The sequence below is a fragment of the Labrus mixtus genome, chromosome 7, assembly GCF_963584025.1.
Source record: "Labrus mixtus chromosome 7, fLabMix1.1, whole genome shotgun sequence".
NCBI classification, from domain to species: domain Eukaryota; kingdom Metazoa; phylum Chordata; class Actinopteri; order Labriformes; family Labridae; genus Labrus; species Labrus mixtus.
The window spans coordinates 4545474-4568747 of record NC_083618.1 but is presented as its reverse complement, the minus strand read 5'-3'; the positions used below and the strand labels follow the sequence as shown (position 1 = coordinate 4568747).

At 38.6% G+C, this 23274-nt stretch overlaps 2 protein-coding genes across 4 annotated transcripts; one reads left to right on the top strand and one right to left on the bottom strand.

Moving 5' to 3' along the window:
- The first annotated feature begins 215 nt into the window (after nt 1-215).
- On the top strand, nt 216-3018 carry mlnl (motilin-like). 3 transcript variants are annotated; one of them, XM_061042224.1, is made up of 5 exons: nt 240-1085; nt 1616-1741; nt 2426-2527; nt 2643-2748; nt 2891-3018. In XM_061042224.1, the coding sequence occupies exons 2-5, from the start codon at nt 1622-1624 to the stop codon at nt 2896-2898; spliced, it is 336 nt and encodes a 111-aa protein (XP_060898207.1). In that variant the 5' UTR covers nt 240-1085; nt 1616-1621; the 3' UTR covers nt 2899-3018. The 3 variants fall into 3 exon arrangements, with proteins under 3 accessions (XP_060898206.1, XP_060898205.1, XP_060898207.1); XM_061042223.1 differs by having other exon boundaries at nt 216-1085; nt 1611-1741; nt 2643-3018; XM_061042222.1 differs by having other exon boundaries at nt 223-1085; nt 2643-3018.
- On the bottom strand, nt 2758-14355 carry zgc:64106 (uncharacterized protein LOC393348 homolog). Its single transcript, XM_061042221.1, has 6 exons — nt 14096-14355; nt 6794-7033; nt 5988-6077; nt 5648-5836; nt 4559-4668; nt 2758-3575 (listed from the first exon to the last, which is right to left on the bottom strand). Exons 1-6 carry the CDS (start codon nt 14250-14252, stop codon nt 3396-3398), a joined length of 966 nt encoding a protein of 321 aa, XP_060898204.1. The 5' UTR covers nt 14253-14355; the 3' UTR covers nt 2758-3395.
- Nucleotides 14356-23274: the final 8919 nt, after the last annotated feature.

The window sequence follows — 23274 nt, the reverse complement described above, 5'->3', positions numbered from 1 at the left end:
TGTGGCTTTAAAGAAGAAACCTGTTGAAAGAAAAACTTGATGTCAGGTGATGAAAAAATGTAATAGCTTGTGTGCCATTGTGGTGCTGTTACACAAAGTGCTACAGAAGAGACACAAAGCGACACAATTGCACTTGAATTGCATCAAGCCAAATACAGTAGTGGCAATATTTTTAATGGTCCACTTCTGAAGACTTTAATAACAGCAGTATAAACCCTGCCAGCAAAAACATCACCGTCATGGAGGAAACAGTTGAGTGTTTTATTTTGGTAATTGCATCATTTACATTATTAAAGGCATGAGGTTTCCAAGGAACAGATACATGTGGCTCGGATAGTACACAAGTATAAATTACAGGCAGGTCATAAATGTCCCATTGTGTTGGATTTAAGTTGAGGGTAGAGAATTTATGACTGACCTCTTTGGACAGATCGTCTCTTGCCTGCTTTCCCTCACACACAGACACACAGACACACACACACTCATGCAGGTACATACACAATTGAAATCCAGTATATTAAACCAAGAACATTTTTCCTTTTTAAAACTTTGTGAACCCGAATCCCAAATCTTTAACTTTTCTTCTCAAATAGCATTAGTCTATTTTAAGATACATTTGGAAATCAGCTTTATCTTCTGGCTAAACTTAAAAACCTGCAAAAGTCACGAGTAAAAATCAAGAAGATGGAAAAGTTGTTCTATAAATAATTCACAAACACATCAATCTAATCCAGTATGTGCAGCAAACTCCCCCATCATATAAAGATACATTCAGACTGTTCATCAATGTGTCATTTTGTCAATAATTTCAAAGGCCTACATCATACATGCAGCATTGGAAGCTTCCTGCTTCAATAAAAGACCAGATTCCTGAGTAATATGTGTGTTTCTAGGGGCACAAAGGAGAGTGCATGAAGGAGCCTGTTGAGGAGCGGATGTGAGGGAGGACAGTAAAAAGCACAGGGACCAAGGAGAGGGCTTGATATAAAGGCTGGACCGGGACAGGGTGCAGTCAGACTGGTGGAGTTCAGCTCATCTCAAAGCTCTATTTCTCTCAACTGAACCGACCAGAGCGGACACATTACGTGAGTAACAGATGGCTTCTGCTTCTTCTCTGTGTTTCTTTCTTTCCCTCGCTGTCTTAAACTCTTGTGTTTTTGCTCTTTGACATCCAGTTTTCCTTCTCTGACATTTGTGTTTATAGCTGCCTCGCTGTTGTAATTATATGGCTGGTCCACTCTGGCCTCTTATCTCGCCTGTCAGTAGAGTAGTTTGTTACTTCCATGCCTCCCCCCTCCTCTCTTTCCCTATCTACTATCTATTTGACAACGTCTCCCTTGCATAATGCATAATGACATAGAATCCTCCTTGTCCTTCTTTCAAAGTAATTATTTCAAGCACACACACATACACACACACGTCAACTACTCTGTGTTGACCTATTTTGACTGTTGCCTCTCTTGTCCACTCCTCAAAGGTTCTGTAAGTGTCCTGGCTGCAGTGACCTGTTCATGTGGAAACACTGACTCTACTGTACATTTGTATGAGCCTGATCACTCTGCATACTTATGTACAGTATGTGTTTATGTTTGTCTGTGTATGTTTGTAAGGACAGAGCAGAATGAGCATGCGCGGGGCAGTAACTGGTTGCGTTGTGCTGGCTTGCCTGGTGACACTGTTGGCGGTGAGGACAGAGGGACACATCACCTTCTTCAGTCCAAAGGAGATGATGCTGATGAAGGTAACACGCTTATCTTTGGTTTAGTCAATGTGCAATCATTCATTTAACTCTCATTTGTTTTTTTAACTTGACATTGTCAAGCATCATGTTGACTGTGTTTTCTGAATTAATCATAAATGATTTGTCGACCAACATAAAAACAAATCTTTAAAATCATCAGTCATTTTATAATAAAAATAATACACTTTTTTTAAAATCCAAGTTTCATATTGGAAGGTTTATTCCTTTTTTTGTGATTTGTTGTAAGAGATTGAAAATCTGTAAAATTTTTCAATGTGTTGCTTACAAAGAAAAATGGTGATGAATCAATAACAAATAAAATGTTGATCCAAAGTAAGGAAAACACATAATGAAAGAGCTCTTATTAAAATTCATGGTGTGAAGTGTCCATTAAATGCAGCATAAAATAAAGAATCAGAACTCTGAACCAAGATTGTCAGGCGGTTTGCAATTTGTCGTGTTAGTTTAACAAACTTTTCTTTGATGATAATTTGACACATTAAGCTCATATCGATATTCCAGGTAGCTACAAAGCAAATTAAGAAGCTCATAAACTGCTCTGCCTCGGTGATAAATGATTTTGTTGGGGCTCTTTATGATTTTGTACAATGAAAGGATGACTGGTGGTTGTAAGAGATTAGGTTTTTTAGATTTGTAAAATATATACATGTGCCTGTGTTGCAGGAGCGAGAAGGTAGAAAGGACATGGAGCCTCGATCGGAGGACGGTCAGCTTGAAGAGGTTACAGTCCAACAGCTTCCTCCAGTGGAGCATGGAGGAAATCCTGTGAGCACAGATCCATCCACACTCTACACACCTTTCAACCACAATATCATTGCTGTTTTCACGAATGAATTGTACCATTAATTACAAACCATGACCTCTTATTCCGTGTGTCTAGGATAAAACAGTCGAGATTGCCGTCTTTCTTTCACCCAAACAGCTGGGTCACGTGGCTCCTGTGCTCGAAGAGATCATCCAAGAAGTAGCAGAGGAACATCAGAAAGGTTACAGCATGACATTGTATCAGCTTTTATTATCAAAAAAAGTGAAGCAGTCACATAGTAAGAAGTGATACAAGTGATAGTGCTTTGATTAAAAACCCTCTTTGGTAAAAACACTGTTCTCTCACTATCTCTTTCTCTGCAGCCAAATAGCGAGGTCAAAGACTGGAGGGGATGAATGCTGTACAGATTCTTCAAAAAGCACTGAATACCTAAATGTTTTGTTGTGTTTTACTGAATTATTCAATAAAGGGAAATTGTTGTGTCACTTTATGGAGCTCCTGTTGTCTTTTTTGAAGAGGAATGTAAGCTCCAGTTGGCCACATGGTGTCACCGTCACTCTCAGAAAAACAGTTCACTGGTACTACACATATGTCGCTGAACCTTCTTTTAATAGGAAAAGTGACATTATGTGTCTTAAGCCTGTTGTTCAAACCACTGCAGAGAAGAGTAACACAGCTTTGTCACGTCACAAATACACAAAACAATTTCCTTGAAATTATGTAACGCCTGTACAAATGGATTCAGAAACCTCCCCTGCTATTTAAAAGAGATGATGTCAGAGTTGTAGTTGAAGAAGTGCAGTAAGAGGTTGGAATTTGACCCCCATTTCTTTGTTATCAAGCCTCCCCTTTGGCCTGATAGTTGTTTCAGAGCTTTGATGTCACTCTCTCGCTGATCTCAAAGTCCTTGACCGCCAGAGCAGCGTCTCGTGCTAACGGGGAGGGGAGCACAATGGAGCAGTCGCTGTCAAAATATTTCCCAGTTATCCCCTCCGTTTCTTCTGCCACGGCACAGTAGATCGAGCTGACCGCACCCTCCTCTGGATACTGAGAGGGAGATAAGGATGGTGAACGGAAAATGTGAAAGCAGTTAGTACAAAAAATGCAAACAGGATGTTCCTGTGATCGCTGTCTGGATGTGTTTCTAGTTAAACCAGATGTTGCACATACTCTGCAGTAATGATACACATCACAGATTCACATCAGAAGTCGAGCTTAAGAGTTTGAACAGACAACTGGTGATCGATCCCAGATTTAAATGTGTTTATGAACTTGGTATGGATGTGTAGACTTTCTCTGTTTATGTGTTGCCTTGGTTACATGTGACGCACAACAACATGCTGTAAACAGTGAATTTCATCCAACCAAAGTATTTGTATGAATACAAATAAACCACTAGGAGGGGGTTTGCTTAGATTACACTGCAGTGAGTATGACATCATTGTTGTATTCTACTCAGTACACCATGACAACATTTTGAACAATCCTAATTAACCAAACTTGACATTTGTCCTGCAGATTTTGAGATTATTTTCCAAATGTATCTCCAAATAACATCATTTTTGTAGTGTGACTAAATAGTTGACTAACTCGGACCTTGTCCTCTTGCTCCAGAAAAACAAATGAGATTAGCAATAAAGGCTTATACAGTCTAAGACGTTTCCTGAACATTTCCTGAACTGTTCCTCTGCTCTGCATTTTAACATATTCAAGTAGAGTGTAACTCTATTATACTTGAATCCTATGTGCTTGAGTTAGAGCCAAACACCAATACAAAAATCACTGGTATTCTGATAAACAGGAAGTCACATACAAAGCCTTTCTTTAGAAAATACATTCTAAATTTAGTTCATGGGGTGGGGCTGAGCTATAACACATGTGGTAATACTCTAACTTTGTTTCCCTAGGCTTACAAACAAGAGATCTGGTTTACACATTTACTAACCTGATTGATCTGAAACTTGACAACATGACATTGGGGAAATGATGTGGACTGTAAATCTGCTATTTAAAAGCAAATGCATACTTACCTTGAACAAGAAAAATCCAATGAGGTTGAAAATGAACCGGATAAGAAATGGATAGTGTCTCATCACTTCTGTCAAGACGACACCAGGGTGGACAGAGTTTGCAGTCACGTCTACAGGCAGGTAAACACAGAAACACATATTTAAGATAAAGTATTAGCAGGGTTAGTCTTATTCTTTGAATGCAGACATTTCCTCCTTTTTCCTTAAAAAAAAGGAGTTTCTAAAGGAGTTTAAAACATGTTTTAGTTGTGCTGCTTTGCTTAAAGCTTGAATTCCTTCTTCATCTGTTGCCTCTTTAGAGATTTTTTAAAAGACAGAAAATCATTTTTTCTTTCATTTTTGTTCCTGAAGAATGTTTTTAATGAAAAACACACAGAGGATGAACACTATTCTGACTTGTGATTAAAACCACGGAGCGTTTGACTAAAGCTAAGAACAAGTTAAAAAATAGTATTTAAAGGTCACATAGTATGCAAAGTACACTTTACCATGTCTGTCTACAAACCCCCAAATTAAGAGAAAACTCCATCCTCTCCATCTTTTGCCTGCTCCACAGAAAATGTCTGCTCAAACAGCCTGTTTGGAGATTTTTCCCTTAATGGGCGTGGTTGATCAAGGCTCAGATGCATTTAAAGCTACAGACACAGAAACAGCCTGTTCTGAGCAGGGCTGAAATAGAGGGGTGTATAGGCATGATCAAATACAGGATCAGAGTGGATTTTGCAAGAAACTTTACAGACATGTTTTGGAGAGCTCCAAGACTAATTTAAACTTCTTGAAAAAGAAGTACAATATGTGACATTTAAATGACTGATGAGCACTGAACAATGCTAAAAACAAGCAAAAACAATAAGGTGTTTTTTGTCCTTTTCATTGACAATTATTTTTACCTTGAGAGGACTCAGGTGAAGCCATTTAAAAATGTTCATTTCAATCTAAGTGGACATTTGAAACCTAAAATCAGTATCAACCATTTTCATTTGCATTGTGATACATTTTCTGCAACACTTTTTCTTTACACAGTCCCTATCTATGCTAATACATGGACTGTCATGGCTACAAAGATCAAGAATCTTGCTTTTAGCCAACCTGTCCCTTTAAGCCTGCGCGCTAACTCGTTGGTACAGATGACATTGTGCAGCTTTGTGTTGTTGTAGACTTTATCCATCCTGTAAGTGAGATTCTCCCCATGGAAATGAGAGAAGTCCACTTTTCCTTTAACGTGATTGACTGAACTGAGGGTGACTATTCGCGACGGAGCGGAACTTTTCAGCAGGTCTGCAATGAAACAGAAACCCAAAGAGTGAGAGATGAGATGAAGAGCGAAATGTTGAAGCCTAAATAATTAGTACATCGTTACAAGGACATGTGGTCCTGAAACTTTAATTTCATGTGCACAACACAGCTTCTGTCGACTGCAGAGACGTACCCAGCAGCAGGTTGGTGAGAAGGAATGGTCCAAGGTGGTTGGTTGCAAAAGTCATGTCTAGTCCTTCTTTGGATATCTGCTTGGGTAAACCTGTAGAATGTTGCAAACAAGATACGCAACTGAATTGAACAGACTGGATTGGATGTGCAAATATGCACATAAATTGGCAAAACCAAGAATGTATTTGTTCTACACTTTAAATAAAACCACACTGACATAACAGGCTCTCTAATTAAACCTAACCTTGCCTCACCTCACACATAAATGCACCCACAGACTTGTTTTGTCAGTGAAGTCGTAAAAATGGCTCATGTGGCTTTGGAGGGAGTTTTTATCAGTTCCCAGAAGCTAACCCTTAGTTCCTGCCATCAGGCCTTATTTTCTTGTTGATGCATCACACTTTTTTGGAGCTGTGTCCAATCAAAGTAAACAACATTAAGTGTCAGGGTGCCAATCTCTAGCATGTCTTGTTCTTTTCATCAGGATGATTGCCAGATTGGGAAATGCAGACTTCATGTTCTTTTTCGGTGGATAATGGTCTTTCTTGCTGCCAATGCTGAAGTCTCAGATATACAAGCTTATGACATGCCATCTAAAGACCCCCCCCCCATTACATTTTGGCATAGGTAGTAAAATGTCGAAGGAAAAATAAGTATAAGGGAAAGTGAGAATCAAACATAAAGGAATAAAAGAAACATGAAATGTATTGAATCATTATTGTATCTTGTTAAATTTGAAGTGATCAGTCAAGTGTTGTTCATATTTTTGGCCAATGACTCAGTTCCTTCTGTAGGTCCATGTATCACCTGATACTCCGGCATTGTTGATGAGGATGTGAAGAGCTTTTTCCTCCTCGAGAATCCTATTGGCGAACGTTCTGACGGAGTCCATGGAGGACAGGTCCACCAGACGCAGGTGGACTTCAGAGTTTCCTGACTTCTCCCTGATTTCTTGGAGAGCTGCTGTCCCCCGGGCCTCACTTCGGCAGGCCAGGATAACACGGGCACCACGACGTGCAAAGTCCAACGCAATGAACTTCCCGATCCCTAACAGAGGTGAAGAAAGACATTTGCTTCATACCAAATAAACCATGAAGCAGATTGCAAAAACATATTCATTTTGTTACAGGGAAATAGGAATGAATTATAAAACCGATGCTGGATTTTTGAAAACTTTCCACTGAGTATGTAACAATTAATCAGAATACATGTAACACTCTGTTTTCAACCTCCATGTCGAGGAATATGAAAAGGCGGAAGCCTAGAGTTCTTGCAAAACAGCTTATTCTAAAAATGTGTGAAACGTGTTTCTTCAAGAAGCTTGAGATCTATCTGTCAGTTTGTCTCATTTTTAAACCTGCGACTAACCAGTGGGACGGGGCTTGCAACACAAATGTTTAGTGAGATTTTCATGTTCTCAATGAGATTTATTTTGTCATGTCTCTTTGTGTAGATGACTTTCATCAAGTTTGAAGGAATATTATAGTTATACGTGTGTTTAATTTGTCAATGAAATTAACATCTGTGTAACTAACTACTCATGATTAAGAGCTCTACATCAGATCCTCTTAAAATGATTTCCCTTCATTTTCATTGTAGTTGGCTGAACGTCTATCATGTTTTCATGGAGTGAAATGTAAAGTAAAAGACATAAGCTGTGTGTAAATCTAAAAAAAGAGAATACAATGACAATCTGAAAACGTCAATAAGTGAATTAGTAGCATCCACAGTACCCAGGGCTAAAGGGAAAACTACAGGTGGAAGGTAAGTGTGTGATGTGGGGTTGTTGATCTCTAGTAACATTATGGGGTTGTTTTTCCATGTCTGGGTCTTCGTTTGTTTGTCTTGTGTGCATGCCCTCAAGGACACACTTGTATACATGCTTGCTTCTGACAAGTGACTCGATACAGATTCAAGTCTACTGTCATGATTTGTTCTGTTTAGTTTAGTTTTTCACAGTTTAGATGTATTTATCTTTTAGGTCTAATTTTTCCGTGGTGTTTCCTAGTTTAGTCTTCGTGTTATTTTGTGATCTCATATCCTTGTGTCCCTCTATGTTCTACTGTGTATTGATGTTTAATTCTTCAGTATTTCATGTATATATTTTGTAGTTGTCCTCAGTGTTTCTTGTCTTGTGTTCATTCTTTCCTCTGTGTGTTTCCCTCCAGTTTTATTACCCTGATTGTCTTCACCTGTGTCTTGTTAGTCTCACCTGTGTTTGATTACCCCATGTCTATTTAGTCTCTGTGTTTCTTCCCTTCTGTGTTAGATCATTGATTGTCGTATATGAGTCTATGGTGGCTGTCGGTCGTCTTCTGCTCTAGTGTTTTGACTTCTAGTTTTTGGTTGAAAGTAACTTTTGTTTTTAGCCTTTTTGTTAAAATAAATCTTATTTTGAGTTTCTGAATTTGGGTCCACCTCCTCTGTATTTTTCATCAATCTGCTCATGACATCAACGGTTTTACATGATTTCACTGCAAGAAATAAAGAAATGCACTAACAAATAAAAGGAATAAGAAGAGCTGAAAGCGAGAAGGCTAATAGCAGAATTTAACAAAACTGGAATTGACATTCTTTTAAAAGTGTTTTTGCGTATGTTGTACAAGGAGAGAAATAAATTGAACACATTTATTTGTAAGTTGTCGGGTAATTAATAGATTATGTTGAGAAACACTTTAATGATAACACAACAGTTTGTTTATAACAGACTCATGAGGGAGCCTTCAACAATTAGCCATTAGAAGTCTAATGCTCCGGTCTTGCCAAACTATTGAGGGAACAAAAACCCCTTGTGCTGTTCCAGTTCATTTGAGTTCCATAATGTTAATGACCTTGGTGCCGATCGTCTGCTGATAGTGAAAGCAGCTGTGCATCCGTCAGTTCTAAAAGCAGTGCATATCTGTTCTGTCAATTGACAATGGAGGCTAAAATATATTCTCGCACTCATGGCTGTGCATAAAACTGATTAATCTTATAGGCATATCACTTTTTTCACATTGTTTTGTGTTGGTCTAGCCTGATAAACCTGCTCAACCAACAGTTGGAGCAGCAGGTAGCTGTTCTCCTCTCAAAAATAGGAACATCAGATAAACCCACAGAGCACTACCTGCACAGCATGGAACAACACAGAGATTGCAGCTGCCCAAAAGTGGAGCACATGGGGGCTAAAATATTCCCTGCACGCGTCGGTGCAGACCAGAAGAGAGCCATAATTGTTAACATCAGGCTAATGTTTACTACAGGTTGCCTAGAACCTCCACTGTGAAAGAATGTTAATGTTGCCAAAACACACAATAAGGGAAAGGTAACATGCTCTGCTGCCAAATCATAAAAAAGTTCACATTCACTGCAGTCTTCCTCTGTACTTTATTCACAGGGACCTCATGAGCCAGGTTTGAGAAAATAGAGACAAAACAGGATGTGTTAAATGGCATATGGTATTTAATGTGTGAGGCTCACTCGTTCTGCTGAGAGTGGTGAGAGAATCAACTCACTTCAATCAGGTGTGTGTGGCACTGATTGGCTTTGATTAAGCCCAGGTGTGGGGAGTTTTCATATACGGTGAGTCTCCAGTGTTCTGTGCTGACCTATTATCTCACCTTCAGAGGTCGTGAGAGGTTCTCCCTGTGGTTTCTTGAGTGGTTGTGTGTATCTATAAACACCAAGAACTTTCTGCATTAGATTTCCATTGCCTGTCTCCCAGTGTATCACTTGGGGTGCTGGGTAGTTTCGTGTCTACTCCAGTATTTTGTGTTATCAAAGGTCTCCCTGGCAGCCTTTGCGTTTTGTTTCGTGTTTTCTGGGTCTCCTGGACAATTTTGGTTTTGAGTCAGCTGCTTGGCAGTAGTGGTTTAGTTAATCCTTTTCAGTGCTTTATTTAGGTTAGGAAGCCTGTTGTGGCTCTAAACAGTTTTGTTGTTTTTTCCCCCCTTCCCAATCTATCACTATTGCAATTTTGTGGTTATCCTTCTGGGATAACTTTAAGACAGCCCTGGGTCTGCACTTGCATCCCAACCCCCCCCCCCCCCCCCTTCCTGACATAATGATTTCCAGATAGACACAAGGGTCCAAGTGATTTACTTGCAGAAACAGAAAATAGTTGGTTCTGTGCACTTCTCAAACAGCTGCCACCCTCACAATATTGAAATAAGTCAAAACACATCTCAACACAAATCATAACTGTTTCACAATCACTAATGTGTTTCATACACAGCACAGTCTGTCTATGGTCCCAATAACTTCAAATCTGGTGAATCTTTTTGCTGGGCTAGGAAAGGGAAAACTGTGTTTTTCATCATCAGACACCATCATCAGTGTTTGTATTTGTTGTCACTCTTTCCTGAGCAGTGGTGTTGTTACTGTTACTGTAAGTCAGACTTGGGGAAACTATGGGTGGGGTAACTTATTAAAAAAGTGAGCAGAAAATGTACTATTTGGAAATAAATGTTATTATGTGCTCCTAGCCATTTTACCTCTACTTAATCTGTGTGTATCAGAGCTGTATTTTTAGTGTTTTTGGTGCAGTTCCTGCTATTTACCTTTCCATTTTTACTGTGATGCATTTCTTGCAGAGGTGTAAAGAGTGCTAAAATATTCTATTCTACTCTTGACTTTTAAATGACCTTGTAAGTCACAAAATGTGTAAGACACTGTGAACTTCAACTTGATCTTGTGCACTAAGAAAAGTCAAATATGTATATAGAAAGAAAAAAACAAGAGAAAAAAAAAGATTCTCGTGCTGTTTCTTATAAACCAAAAATGGAAGCAGCTTCTGAATTGGTTTGACAATTATGAAAACCAAAATTATTCACTTAGGTTCTGTTAAATTTTGAAAACATCACAGTACAATATACTGCATATACCTGTATAAACTTTGCATACACCTGTTAGTAATCGCCTTGATTAAATTAAAATGTATCATGTGATTGTAAAATAACATCTGTTTCATTTTAAACTGGTTAGTAAGTGATTACATGTTGACACTGACGAGTGTCTATGCAGTTAGAAGAAAGTGTTGGATCTCAAAGTAAGGACACACTTTGCTATCCATTTATTTCTTAGAAAGTTGTCGCAAGATTCAAACATATGTGTTTAATGTTCAACTTGAAATAACTCTTTAACAAAGACTATTAGAGTGGGCCCAAATAGCCTAGAGGTTATGTTGCCTGCCCATGTACAGAGGCCATAGTCTTCGCCGCAGCAGATGGGTTTGAATCCGGCCTTGACTCTTTGCTGCATGTCATCCCCCACTCTCTCCACCCAACATTTCCTTTCTCTTATAGGCTGTCCTATCCAATAAATGCAATGGCCCAAAATATATTTAAAAAAAAAGAACATTAGTTAAATTTGTGTTAGTTCTTGCAACGATTGGAAGAGCCATGAAATTGAAGTAGAGAGAGAGAGAGGAGAGTTTTCAGTTGTTGTTTCATTCTAATAATACATGTCTGTAGTTATTGAAAAAAACGCCAATAAAAAAGTTGTTGATTTAATGCTTACTACTAAGTTTCATGCATAAAAAACGTTATTATCCATGCAAGCCACAAAAACCATCCACAATGTTATTGCAATTATCCTACCAGACTATTGCCTCATTGAAATTGTAAGGTTTGACGTTAACCTTGTGCGCTACTTGATCAATTTTAGGTAAGGTGTGTGCTTTTGCAATTCAAAGTGTCTCTATGGCTTCTTTTCACCATATTTGATGTACAGAAAGCTGCTGTGTGTGTGTGTGTGTGTGTGTGTGTGTGTGTGTGTGTGTGTGTGTGTGTGTGTGTGTGTGTGTGTGTGTGTGTGTGTGTGTGTGTGTGTGTGTGTGTTTTAGCAGGAAGGACCCACTGAGACCGAGGTCTCTTTTCCAGAGGTGCCCTGCAGCAATACAAAAATAGAAACAGCACAAATATAAACATATTAACAGTTAACAATTATAGCATCTAGACACTGAAACACATATTCACACATGTAAACCATGTCCATTTAAATGAATTCACATTGTGAAACAGTTGCAATTTCCTTCTTGAGGTAGCTTGGATACACGGGCAATCGACACACTGAGCAATTACAACATGTGTGCTATATGAAGACCATTTCCTAGAAGTTTCTTGGAAGGACAACTGGTCTCTTAACATGAAAGAGCATGCGGGTATGTGTGTATGTGTATCAGAACATGACCTTATGACTTGGCCAAATTCAGAGGTTAGATACTTATTTGTTTGTGCCTGTTGCTGTCCAGATTGTGTGTTCCTGTTATGATTCAACCTTTCAAACTACAACACTATAGCATGTGTGAGCAGTCCCCTGCCTTTATATTTGGAAGAGAAGTGTAGTTTTTGCTGAACTTTGGATTTCTAATGAACTAATTACAATAGGCATACCTTTTTTTATACTGTGATAAAAAACAAAGTTGAATCCCCTTTGACCAAAATTTGTCAGATTGACTTAAAAACCCATTTTTAAATCTCCTTTGAAATGAAGGTCAGTGAAGGTGATTCTCAATTCTACTCCCCATGTCGTTAGTGATGCACGCGCATACATGCACAAGCCCAACACAACAGGGAGCCTCGCGCGCATGCACAAGAGAGAGCATTTAAAAGAGAAATTCTATCCCATCAATGTAAATTCAGATATCAACATGAACTCATGCCCTCTTGCCCAACGTGCAGCCGCTTGCCACGGGTAATAAAACCATATGACCATATAGGAGGAAGGTCATAGAGGACCTTTTTTCACAAAAAAAACATAATACACCAAACTCAATGTTGTGGGTTATCATCCACCCATGTCAAACTGGGATAGCCTGATAATAGTGAAATAATATCATTATCTGTAAGAAGTTAATGTATAGGCCTACACACAAATGCAAGTTGCTATGGAATTCTCTCAATAATGCACAGCACCTTCAGCACCTCCAGCACCTTCAGCAGGCAGAGGAGTGTGTTCAGTGGCAGACTGCTGTCACAATCCTGTTCCACAGACAGACTTAAGAACTCTTTTGTCCCCCTGGCCATACGTCTGTACAACACCTCGCGGTTATGGCAGGGGGAAAGCACACACTTGGACTAAATCTTCCTTTTTTTCCATTTCCCATCTGCACAGCTGTCCCAAGAGTCAGCCTCTAGTTGGACACTTTAATGATCACCTCAATTATTTAAATAGCACCTTTAATTTAATGTTTGCACTGCCTGTTATTTAATGTCTGTTTTTGATAACTCTGCACGATCTGCTTTTTAAACATTGCTGTACATATATAAACAACTTCAAAAGGTCAACACTTTTTTATTTTTTTATATTCAGGTCTAATTACAGATTTTTTCCTCAACTGTTTAAAGGTTCTTGTTTAAATTGCACATATATTTTTATCCCTGCACAGGTTATGTACATTTCTTGTTATAAGTCTATTTTTAATTGCACAGTTTAAGTTTTGATTCGTCTAGACGTATTCTTTAAATCTTTTTTTTTTTTCCGGGTTAATATATATGTATGGGAGGGGGGGCGTCGGTTTTGTGGTTTAATTTGTAACCAATTTGTGTTAATAACCTTTGTAACCTGCTACTGGATGCTTTGAATTTCCCTCAGGATCAATAAAGTATCTACCTATCTATCGATCTATCTAAAATGCTGCTCAAGTATCATTCAATTTAAAAGAATGTATAAAGAAAAGGTTCTGGGAAATGATGAATGTATTGAGTTAATCTAACTGATTGTATTTGATTGTTTCTATATTGTTGATTTATTTTTTGTTTTGTGAAAGAAAGAGAAAACAACAGGTTAGCCATCTTATTCTGTTAAACAGTATCTTGTGTTATTAGGAAAGGGGGCAGGTATTATAAGTTTTCTTCTTCCTGCTCCTGTTTGCTCATGAACAGTGTTTCAGCATTATGAGAAAATATTTTTTGTTGTGTATTATTGTGTTGAAACCATACACTGAATTGAGCAAATAAATCAAATATGACATGAAATTAAATAAGTGGCATATGCATAAAAGTGTCATATGGAGTTTTTCAAAAGTTTTCTATGAAGGGTGCACAAGGGTTATGAATTCTCTAGCATGTTAGAAGCAAACCAGCCTCATATCCATACACATGCTGACGAAACGGGTTAAAGAAAATGTACCTGTGTTGGCTCCTGTGACTATCGCAGTCTTTCCTGTGAGCTTCACCGTGCACTCGCTTGGATTCCATCTCCCTCTCCTCTGCAGTCGAACAACGAAAGCCAGCAGCACCGTGGAAAAAGCCCACACCGGGTGACAAAATATGTCCGTCCAACTCATTTCTCCGACTGCCAGTGGAGGATATGAAAGGAATCCAAGAGCAGTAGTCCAGCATGCACCCACTTCTGATATCACTTTCAGTAGGTGTGTCTGAACATTCCCACAGTAGTAGCTTAAACTAGAAGTTAGTTAAAGGCAGTGGCTTAATAACATTTGGGGGGGGGGGGGGGGGGGGGGGCACCAGCATCTGGTTCTAATAGTCAACACTAAATTAGGTTAAACTGACGTCACTGAGCAGACTCTACACTTTCTCACTGAGATAAACCAGCCTCTCTGCCTGTATGGTCTTCTTTATATTGCTATTTAATAGAAAAACAGTACAATATAATCAGTCGATTTGTGTGTTTTTACTGGATTTGAGGTACAAACAGAACAGATTTAGTGAGTGAAACATTAAACTCTTCAGATAAAACAGGATTAATATTTTGTGTTAAAGAAAACCAAAACATGTACGGGACAAAGAATTACAAGATAATATAGTACTTTATTGATCCTCAGAAGGGAAGTTCAGGTGTTATACAGCAGCACAAAGACAAGTAGAAGTAGATCATACAAAATAAATGTTTAAACAGAATAAATGAGATAAATACAAATAAAATAGGAGGTATATACACGTAGAATATACATGGTGAAGTGAACTATACAGGACAATTAAGACTTTAAATTAAACAAATAGATAAGAGGTACTTCTCGGTCAACAGGGAGGTGTCAAAATCATGACAAACCAGAAGTGCCTCAAAAGTTCTTTAAACATTTTTTATATGGGCTATCAAAACGAATTTAAAGCCACTGCGAGGAACTTTAATTTTGTGTCGATCTTGGCAACCCGGACGGATAAATGGTAGCCTGTATGTTTTTATCTTTGCTGAATCATCTCTCGTATGAGCGTGTGTAGCATTTGCTAATGAAAACAAAGTCTTCCTGCTGTTTGTTAACAGTCAAACATCAGTCACTGTGGAAAAATGTAAACAGTTGTGCAACTTCTGTTAATCACCTACTCTGGACACCATGGCAGCTAAAACAAACTCATCACAGAAGTGAATAAAAAACAATATGTTACATATACGTCTTTAAAAGAAAATATTGAGAAGAAAACAGACTGTGGCATTCTCCATGCTAATTCTTCAGTCATTAAGTCAATACAGAAAACCTGGCAGGTCAAAGTGACCCCTGTGACTGCACCAGAGGCAGACAAACACACTGGTTAAGTGCTGGTTGATCATTCTATTCACATATTTTGTAGTGTTGAAATGTTTCTGATCATTAGACAGAGGTGTAAAGTAACAAATTACATTTACTCGCGTTACTGTAATTGAGTAGTTATTTGCTGTACTTACTACTTTTTAAGTCGTTTTTAAAATCTGTACTTTTACTGAAGTAGGTTTTCTGTTAAGTATTGTAATTAGCTACATTTTAAATCGTATTGTACTTAAGTAAAATTTTATCAAAGTAACAGTACTTTTACTTGAGTAGAATATATTAGTACTCTTTACACCTCTGATCATTAGACAGAGGCTGGTCCAAGAAAACCTTGAGATTTTATTGTCAGCAGCACAAGTCCAGCCCATTGTGAAAAAGGTGCCAAGGTGTCATCAGTGAGATAGAAGCAGAGGGAATGCAAACTACACCCTAACAAGTTATACTGGTTTCAATTGTTTAGTAGTAGCTTAACATGTGGGGTTATTTTCTGTTGGCTTATAAAGTCTTATCTTTTAATCTTTAAAAGTTTGTACTGACACACACAGCCCATATTGTTCACCTCAGTGGTGGATAAAGTGCTGTGGTGTGTATAATGGGCATTGTGTGATATTTGAAGTTGCATCAAATTATTGATTTGGGACTGTGGCTACAAAGACATATTATAACACAACAATGTCATACATCATTTCATATTCATATGTGTAAATACGTTGCTCCAAAATATCATGTGCACCATTTCAGCCACAAGAGGGCAGCACCTGCCTTAGAATTGCAGCGGTGTTGAGTGGAAATAATGCTTATTAAATCTTCTTTCTTCTTTTCCAGTTGTTCGTTTAAGTCTTGGACCAATAAACTTGCAAAAATTGAAAAGAAACAAAAGCTACCAATGCTAGTAATAGGCTTAAATTTCACTGAAACTCGAGTCACTTCAAGTATTCGAGACTTGTAATTACATAAATGGAGATTTTTTGTACAAGTTAGGCTATATTGTGTCCATATAATGGTCAATGTGATAATAAAAAGCATTGATGAGCTAACTTTTATGGGATAAAAGTATTTTGGACCTGACCTTCCCAATGATCAATGAAATCAGGTGTGATCTATTTTACCCAGTTCCATCACTGTCGATCAGAAAGGAAAGAGACAATGCAGGTGGAAGGGGACAATTGCCTGGGAAGAAGCCTAACAATTGCATTCCTTACAACAGCAGACAAAAACTGCCTGTCTGAAATGTCTATAGCTTGATTTGCCTAAAATATAAGTGTTGCACCCTAAATACTGGAATCTGATTCTAGTGTATGTGTAGCTAAACATCCCTATTCTTAGATTTCAGTTGCACTGAGTTTTATAAACACTTCTGGAATATTCTAGCACCCATTTTCAACAGATTAACAGCAGAAATCAAACAAACATCTAAACTTCCCACAAACATGAACACTGCTTTAATATGCCTCCTACTCAAACCCGATAAAGACCCTACCTCCCCATCAAACTACCGTCCCCTATCCCTCATCAACACAGACACAAAAATTATTAGTAAGGCACTAGCATCACGTATAGAAACAGTAATTCCATCCATCATCCACCCAGGCCAAACTGGCTTTATTAAAGGAAGGCACTCATCCAGTAATCTACGCAGACTCTTCAGTCTAATCGAATATACCACCCTCACAAACTCACCAACAGTCATACTCTCTTTGGACGCTGAAAAAGCATTTGATAAAGTCAATTGGGAATTTTTATTTGCTGCACTTAAAAAATTTGGTTTTGGAGATTCTTTTATTCACTGGGTGAGGGTTCTTTACACAACACCTATGGCCACAATCACAATCAATGGAATCACTTCACACCGTTTCACTTTACACAGGGGCACGAGACAAGGATGCCCACTCTCTCCTTCTCTATTCGCTATTTTTATTGAACCACTTGCTGCAGCCATCCGCCAAAAACAAAGCATCACAGGAATCAAAACACAAAATATGCATCATAAAATCAGCCTTTATGCAGACGACATTCTCCTTTATCTACAAAAATCATCATCATCCATACTTGAAACCATTAATCTCACAAACACCTTCTCAAAAATCTCAGACTACACTATAAACTGGTCCAAATCAACTATTCTCCCTCTCAGTCCAAATAGTTGGGATGTGGCAGCGAAAACATCACTTATTTAGGAATGAATATTTCCCCCAGGCTGTCAGAGTTAATTAGTCTCAACTTCAACCCCCTTCTCAAAACAATAAATGGATGAACTCCACCGCTGGATGACCCTACCACTATCACTCATAGGTAGAATTGCTACAATAAAAATGACCATATTACCAAAAATGAACTACCTCTTCTCTATGATCCCAACAAAGCCCCCACAATCTTGGTTCAAATCCCTTGACTCCATCACTACAAAATTTTATTGGAAAAACAAAACAAAATGGCCAGAATTAAATTAGAAACACTAAGAAAACCCAAACCCCAAGGAGGTCTACAAGCACCTAACTTTTTCCACTACTTCATTACCCACCAACTACAATACGTTCACAAATGGACCAATCCCATTGAATCTGACAACTCCTGGAAAGACACTGAATAAACATTATGCAAAGAAATCAACATCTCAGACCTTCCTTTCATTAGCTCCTCTATCAAACGCCACCCCTGTTTTAAAATCCCTACCATAGCAACAACTCTGACAGCCTGGTGGAAATTTCACCAGATAACTAACACCACTATTTCTTACACCAAACAAACTCCCATCTGGAACAACCCGGACTTTACAATAAACAAGAAACCACTCCACCTCTCAGCATGGATCACACACCTCGAGCACATTTTTCATAACAACACTCTTGCCTCATTCCCTCATTTGATTCAGAAGTTCAGCATTGGGGAACAGCACTTTTTAGAATATCATCAAATTCATTCCTCTATAAAAAGCTAAATCAATATTATCACATCCAACTTTGAACTTCCACCACTAACCACAGACATAATCAATATCAAAACAAGGAAAAATATATTATCTAAAATCTACAAAATAATCTTGAAATCTGACCAAACAGTATCCGTACCCTTCACAAAATGGGAAACTGACCTCCAGATAGCCCCCAATGCCGACTTCTGGACCCAAATCTGCAGAAACATATTCTCCATATCAAACAATACAAACCTACAACTCATACAACACAAGATTATTCACAGAGTTCACTACACGGGTGAGAGGATGTTTAAAATGGGCTTCACTGATTCTAAATTATGTTCACACTGCACACAAAACACCACAGACGGATACCTGCACGCCACATGGGACTGTACACCAATAAAACAGTTCTGGCATGACATCACTGACCACCTCTCTGTACTCTTGAGCTGCCACATCCCATGTTCACCCACACTCTGCCTGCTAGGAGACATATCTACCATCAACTTAAATATCACATCCAGCAAAATACTCCTCATAGCCTTAACCATCGCCAAGAAAACTGTCCTCATGAACTGGAAGTCGAGAAAAAAAATCAACATTGCACATTGGAAAAATGTACTCGCCGAATATATATCAATGGAAAAACTAACTGCCTCACTCAGAAATCAAACTGCCGAATTTGAATCTGTCTGGAACCCAATCATCAACCTCAACTCATAACTACCCACACAACATCCCACCCATCAACTCTTTCTGCCTGTGCACCAATCACACCCAACACACAAACAAACAAACACACACACACACACACACACACACACACACACACACACACACACACACACACACACACACAAAAGTGACTACATTTTCATACACTTTTATTTTTTCCACCTGGCACCCATGCTCTCTTATCCGATTCTCCCTTTTCTCTTTACCTTTCTTAGCCGTTCACCTTACTTTACATAAAACCAACCCTCTGAAATATAATTTTACACTTTCCCCAATTAGTATTATTATAATCATTATTATTACGTTGCTTTTATTTTTTATTTGTGTGACTTCCGTGGATAATACATCAATAGTCTCTCTCAACACTTCTGCCTTATTTCATTTAACACCCTGTTATATTTTATCTTTCTTGAACTGCGACATACTATTATTATTATTATTTTACTTAATTTCATTATAATCATTATTAGATACGAAACATAGAATTTTTATTTTCTTGTCATTTACATCATTATTTATTGATTGATTTTTTTGCTCTTTTTGTTTGTTTTATTTTTTTATTTATTTTGATTTACAATGTTATTCCCTTTATTCCTTTCGATATACATCAGGCATCATATCATCTGTTCAAATTCAAAACACCATCACGCTAACTTTTTATGTTTTTTCTTTATTTGATTGTTATTATTATTTTTTTATTTAATTTAATTTTTTTTTATTATTGTTTTTCCCTTCTTCCAAATTTTTCGGCTACATATTACTTCCAATCCATCATAAGACATATCATCATAATTAGTATTACATATTTATTATTATTATCCCTGTTTCCCCTTTCTTTTCTTTTTTTATATATATATATACTGCTCTTTCCTCTCTCTTACACACACACACACACACACACACACACACACACACACACACACACACACACACACACATACACTCTGTCATACCACTTAAACAAATCACCACAGAGCTGTTTTTGTTGGGGAGGACGCTCAAGAGGGAGGGGCATGACAATAACAATACAGGGGGGGGGGCTCCCTCCTCTGGGTCTGGTGGTCCCTCCCTCTCAAGTGTGTGCTCTTTAAAACAGCAATATATCAGCTACTGCATTTGGGGGGCGGGCTTCCCTCTGCTGGGTCTGGTGGCCCCTCCCTCTCATGTGTGCTCGCTGAACAGGCCGGGTCCTGCAAGCGACAAGTCCCTTCCTGAGGGTCTGGGGGCTGCTGCTGCAGGACCCGGCCAAAGAAAATAAAATAAAAAAATAAATAAAAAATAGCTTTGCCTCTCCCTCCATCCTCCCCTCCAATCAAATAACGCTCAAACCAACCCCAAAACCCCGGCTGCAGTCAACTTCCGCTAAAACATAATCATTACACAAACTCTCACCTCTCACACCACAACATTGTTTAATATCAACATATTCAATACATACCACTGCTCAACTCTTCAACTCTCTTCCACCTCTCAAGTCCCCTTTACTAAGCACCTTCTCTCCCTCCCCTTCTCTCCCTCCCCTTCTCTCTCTCTCTCTCGCTCTCTCTATTGCTTCTTTCACTTTTTGTATCCTTTCTTAGGTATCTCATATAGTTTTGTAGTTTTTCTGTTCGTAGTATGATGTGTGTCTATTGATGTCTTATTTTGCTGTCTTTATTTGTCTTATTTTTATTTTTATTTTTTGTTGTATTTTGGAGTCGTTGTCCTGACCTTGTCTGTTTGTTTTTTTGTGTGCCTCATTTGTATATCACCAGTTTGTCACTTTATTGCACCTAATGAAAAAAAAAAAAAAAAAAAGATTTCAGTTGCACTCACTAGAATGGCTTTTAGACAGATAGCTAGAATTACTTTATTGATCCCAAACTGGGAAATTGTGGCGTTACAGCAGCAGGTTGTCCAAACACACAATATGAGTAAGAAACACAATGTTAGCAATCTAAACACAATATAATATTAAATACAAAGTAAATAAGCACTAAAAATATCAAAACTAAGAATGTGAATATATACAACCAGGATTTAACTTAGCATTACTCGTCTTAAATATGAAAGATTAAATGTAAATGTGCAAAAACAGAGTTGTAAATGGACAGTATTGACATAGGGAGCTGTCCAGAGCTGTGCAATCAGTGACACATAAGTTAAAGTGCATGAGTGTAGACAGCAGAAACTATACAATATAACGGCGAGTAGACAGACAAATGAAGTGAACATGAGTGCAGGGATAATTTGTAAATTTAACATGTGCAGAACAGATTACAGTATGGAGAGACAGATATTATCATGATGACAGTTCTCTGCTCGCATGAGGTGAGCTGTTGTACAGAGTTATGGCCTTCGGTAAGAAAGATGTCTTGTATCTGTCCTTGTGACAGCGGAGTTGGATCAGTCTATTGGAGAAGCTGCTCCGCTGTTTGTCCAGTAGGGTGTGCAGAGGGTGATCAGGATTATCCATAATGGATAACAGTTTGTTCAGAGTCCTCCTCTCTGTCACCACTACAAAAGAGTCCAGCTTGCAGCCTATCACAGAGCAGGCCTTCTTAATGAGTTTATCCAGTCTCTTAGTCTCACCAGCTCCAATGCTGCTCCCCCAGCAGACCACAGCAGAGAACAGTGCACTGGCCACAACAGACTGATAGAAGATCTCCAACATCTTGCTGCACACGTTGAAGGATCTCAGCTTCCTCAGAAAGTAGAGTCGGCTCATCCCCTTCTTGTACACAGCCTGAGTGTTGGCCTTCCAGTTCAGTTTGTTGTCTATGTTGACACCCAGGTGCTTGTACTCCTCCACCACAGACACATCCTCTCCCAGGATGCACAGCGGTGGTGGCTCTGTCCTCTTCCTTCTGAAGTCGATCACCATCTCCCTGGTCTTATCCAAGTTCAGAATCAGGTGATTTCTTCCTGTCCACTCCACAAAGTTATCCACCAGCTCTCTGTACTCCCCCTCTTGCCCATCACTTATACACCCCACCACCGCAGAGTCATGAGGGTGGGGAGAAAATACAAAGGGAGGCTGGGAGGTGTGAAGGACAGGGGTGTTGTTGTTGTTGTTTGAGGTGGGAGAAGCAGCTGAAGGCTGTGCACTAAACCTGTTGAAGAACAGGTTTAGCTCATTCGCCCTCTCCAGGCTGCCAGATTGTTGTCTTTCGCTCCCTTTGAAACCAGTGATTTCCCTCATTCCAGTCCACACATCCCTCACGTTGTTCTGATCTATGAGTCCTTGCACTCCCTCTGCTTTTCCCTCAGATCGTACTGTATCCTTTTTAGCTCCTCCCTGTTTCCAGACCTGAAGGCTTGTTTCTTTTTGTTGAGAAGGGCTTTCAGGTCACTGGTGATCCAGGGTTTGTTATTAGGAAAACAGCGTACAGTCCGGGCCGGTAGAGCAGTGTTTTCGCAGAATTGAATATATTCTGTGATGCAGTCAGTCATGCTGTTAATGTCCTCTCCATGTGACTCGCAGAGTACATCCCAGTATGTGGACTCAAAGCAGTCCTGCAGTGCCTTGTTGCTCTCCTGTGTCCACCTCCTAACAGTCCTTTTGTATATTTGAACAGTCTTTTTGTACTAAATAAAGTAACAGGCCGGTTTACATAAGCCATTTATGTGGACTGAAAAAAAAAGAAAAACAAGGTTGGGGTGGGATAAACATTTTTGATCTCTTTAAAGCCCAAAAACGTGTGATTGTGTTCGATTAAACCCAATTTAATCAACAATTTGTGGTATTTGTTGTTTTCCTTACATACTTGTTTTGTTTTGTTTTGTGTATTATAAATGTGAAAACTTGAATCTGCAGGAAACATAATAATATTGATAATAATGAATGTCACAAACTAAAAATCAAACGTCATGCATCTGAATGTTTTGCAAATGAAAAGTAATACACATTAGGGTAGTCAGAATTTTGAATGCTGCAATACTTTTCAAAAACACATGTTTCAATAGGATATCCGTTGTTTGAATGATTGATAGTACTGAAAAGCACCAAAGTTCAAATAAAAATGCAGATCAAGGGAGTTAGCGCGGTCTAAATTGCACAAAAACGTTTGTAACATTGTAGTACCAAAATGTCTGATGTATTTATGCAATTTGACAGTTTGTAGGAGTTTGCCTGCATTTTTTGGTTATAAAAAAAAAATCATGCATCACTGGATGTTGATTGATTGATTT

Bases quoted from the DNA above. Each gene is read 5' to 3' on its own strand.
- zgc:64106 (XM_061042221.1), bottom strand. From the start codon at position 14,252: ATGAGTTGGACGGACATATTTTGTCACCCGGTGTGGGCTTTTTCCACG. The intron at 5,837-5,987 runs GTACGTCTCTGC...GTTTCATTGCAG, and splicing joins TCTCACCAACCTGCTGCTGG to ACCTGCTGAAAAGTTCCGCT. The intron at 4,669-5,647 runs GTTGGCTAAAAG...ACCTGCCTGTAG, and splicing joins GCGCAGGCTTAAAGGGACAG to ACGTGACTGCAAACTCTGTC.
- mlnl (XM_061042223.1), top strand. From the start codon at position 1,622: ATGAGCATGCGCGGGGCAGTAACTGGTTGCGTTGTGCTGGCTTGCCTG. The intron at 1,742-2,425 runs GTAACACGCTTA...CCTGTGTTGCAG, and splicing joins AGGAGATGATGCTGATGAAG to GAGCGAGAAGGTAGAAAGGA. The intron at 2,528-2,642 runs GTGAGCACAGAT...CCGTGTGTCTAG, and splicing joins TGGAGCATGGAGGAAATCCT to GATAAAACAGTCGAGATTGC.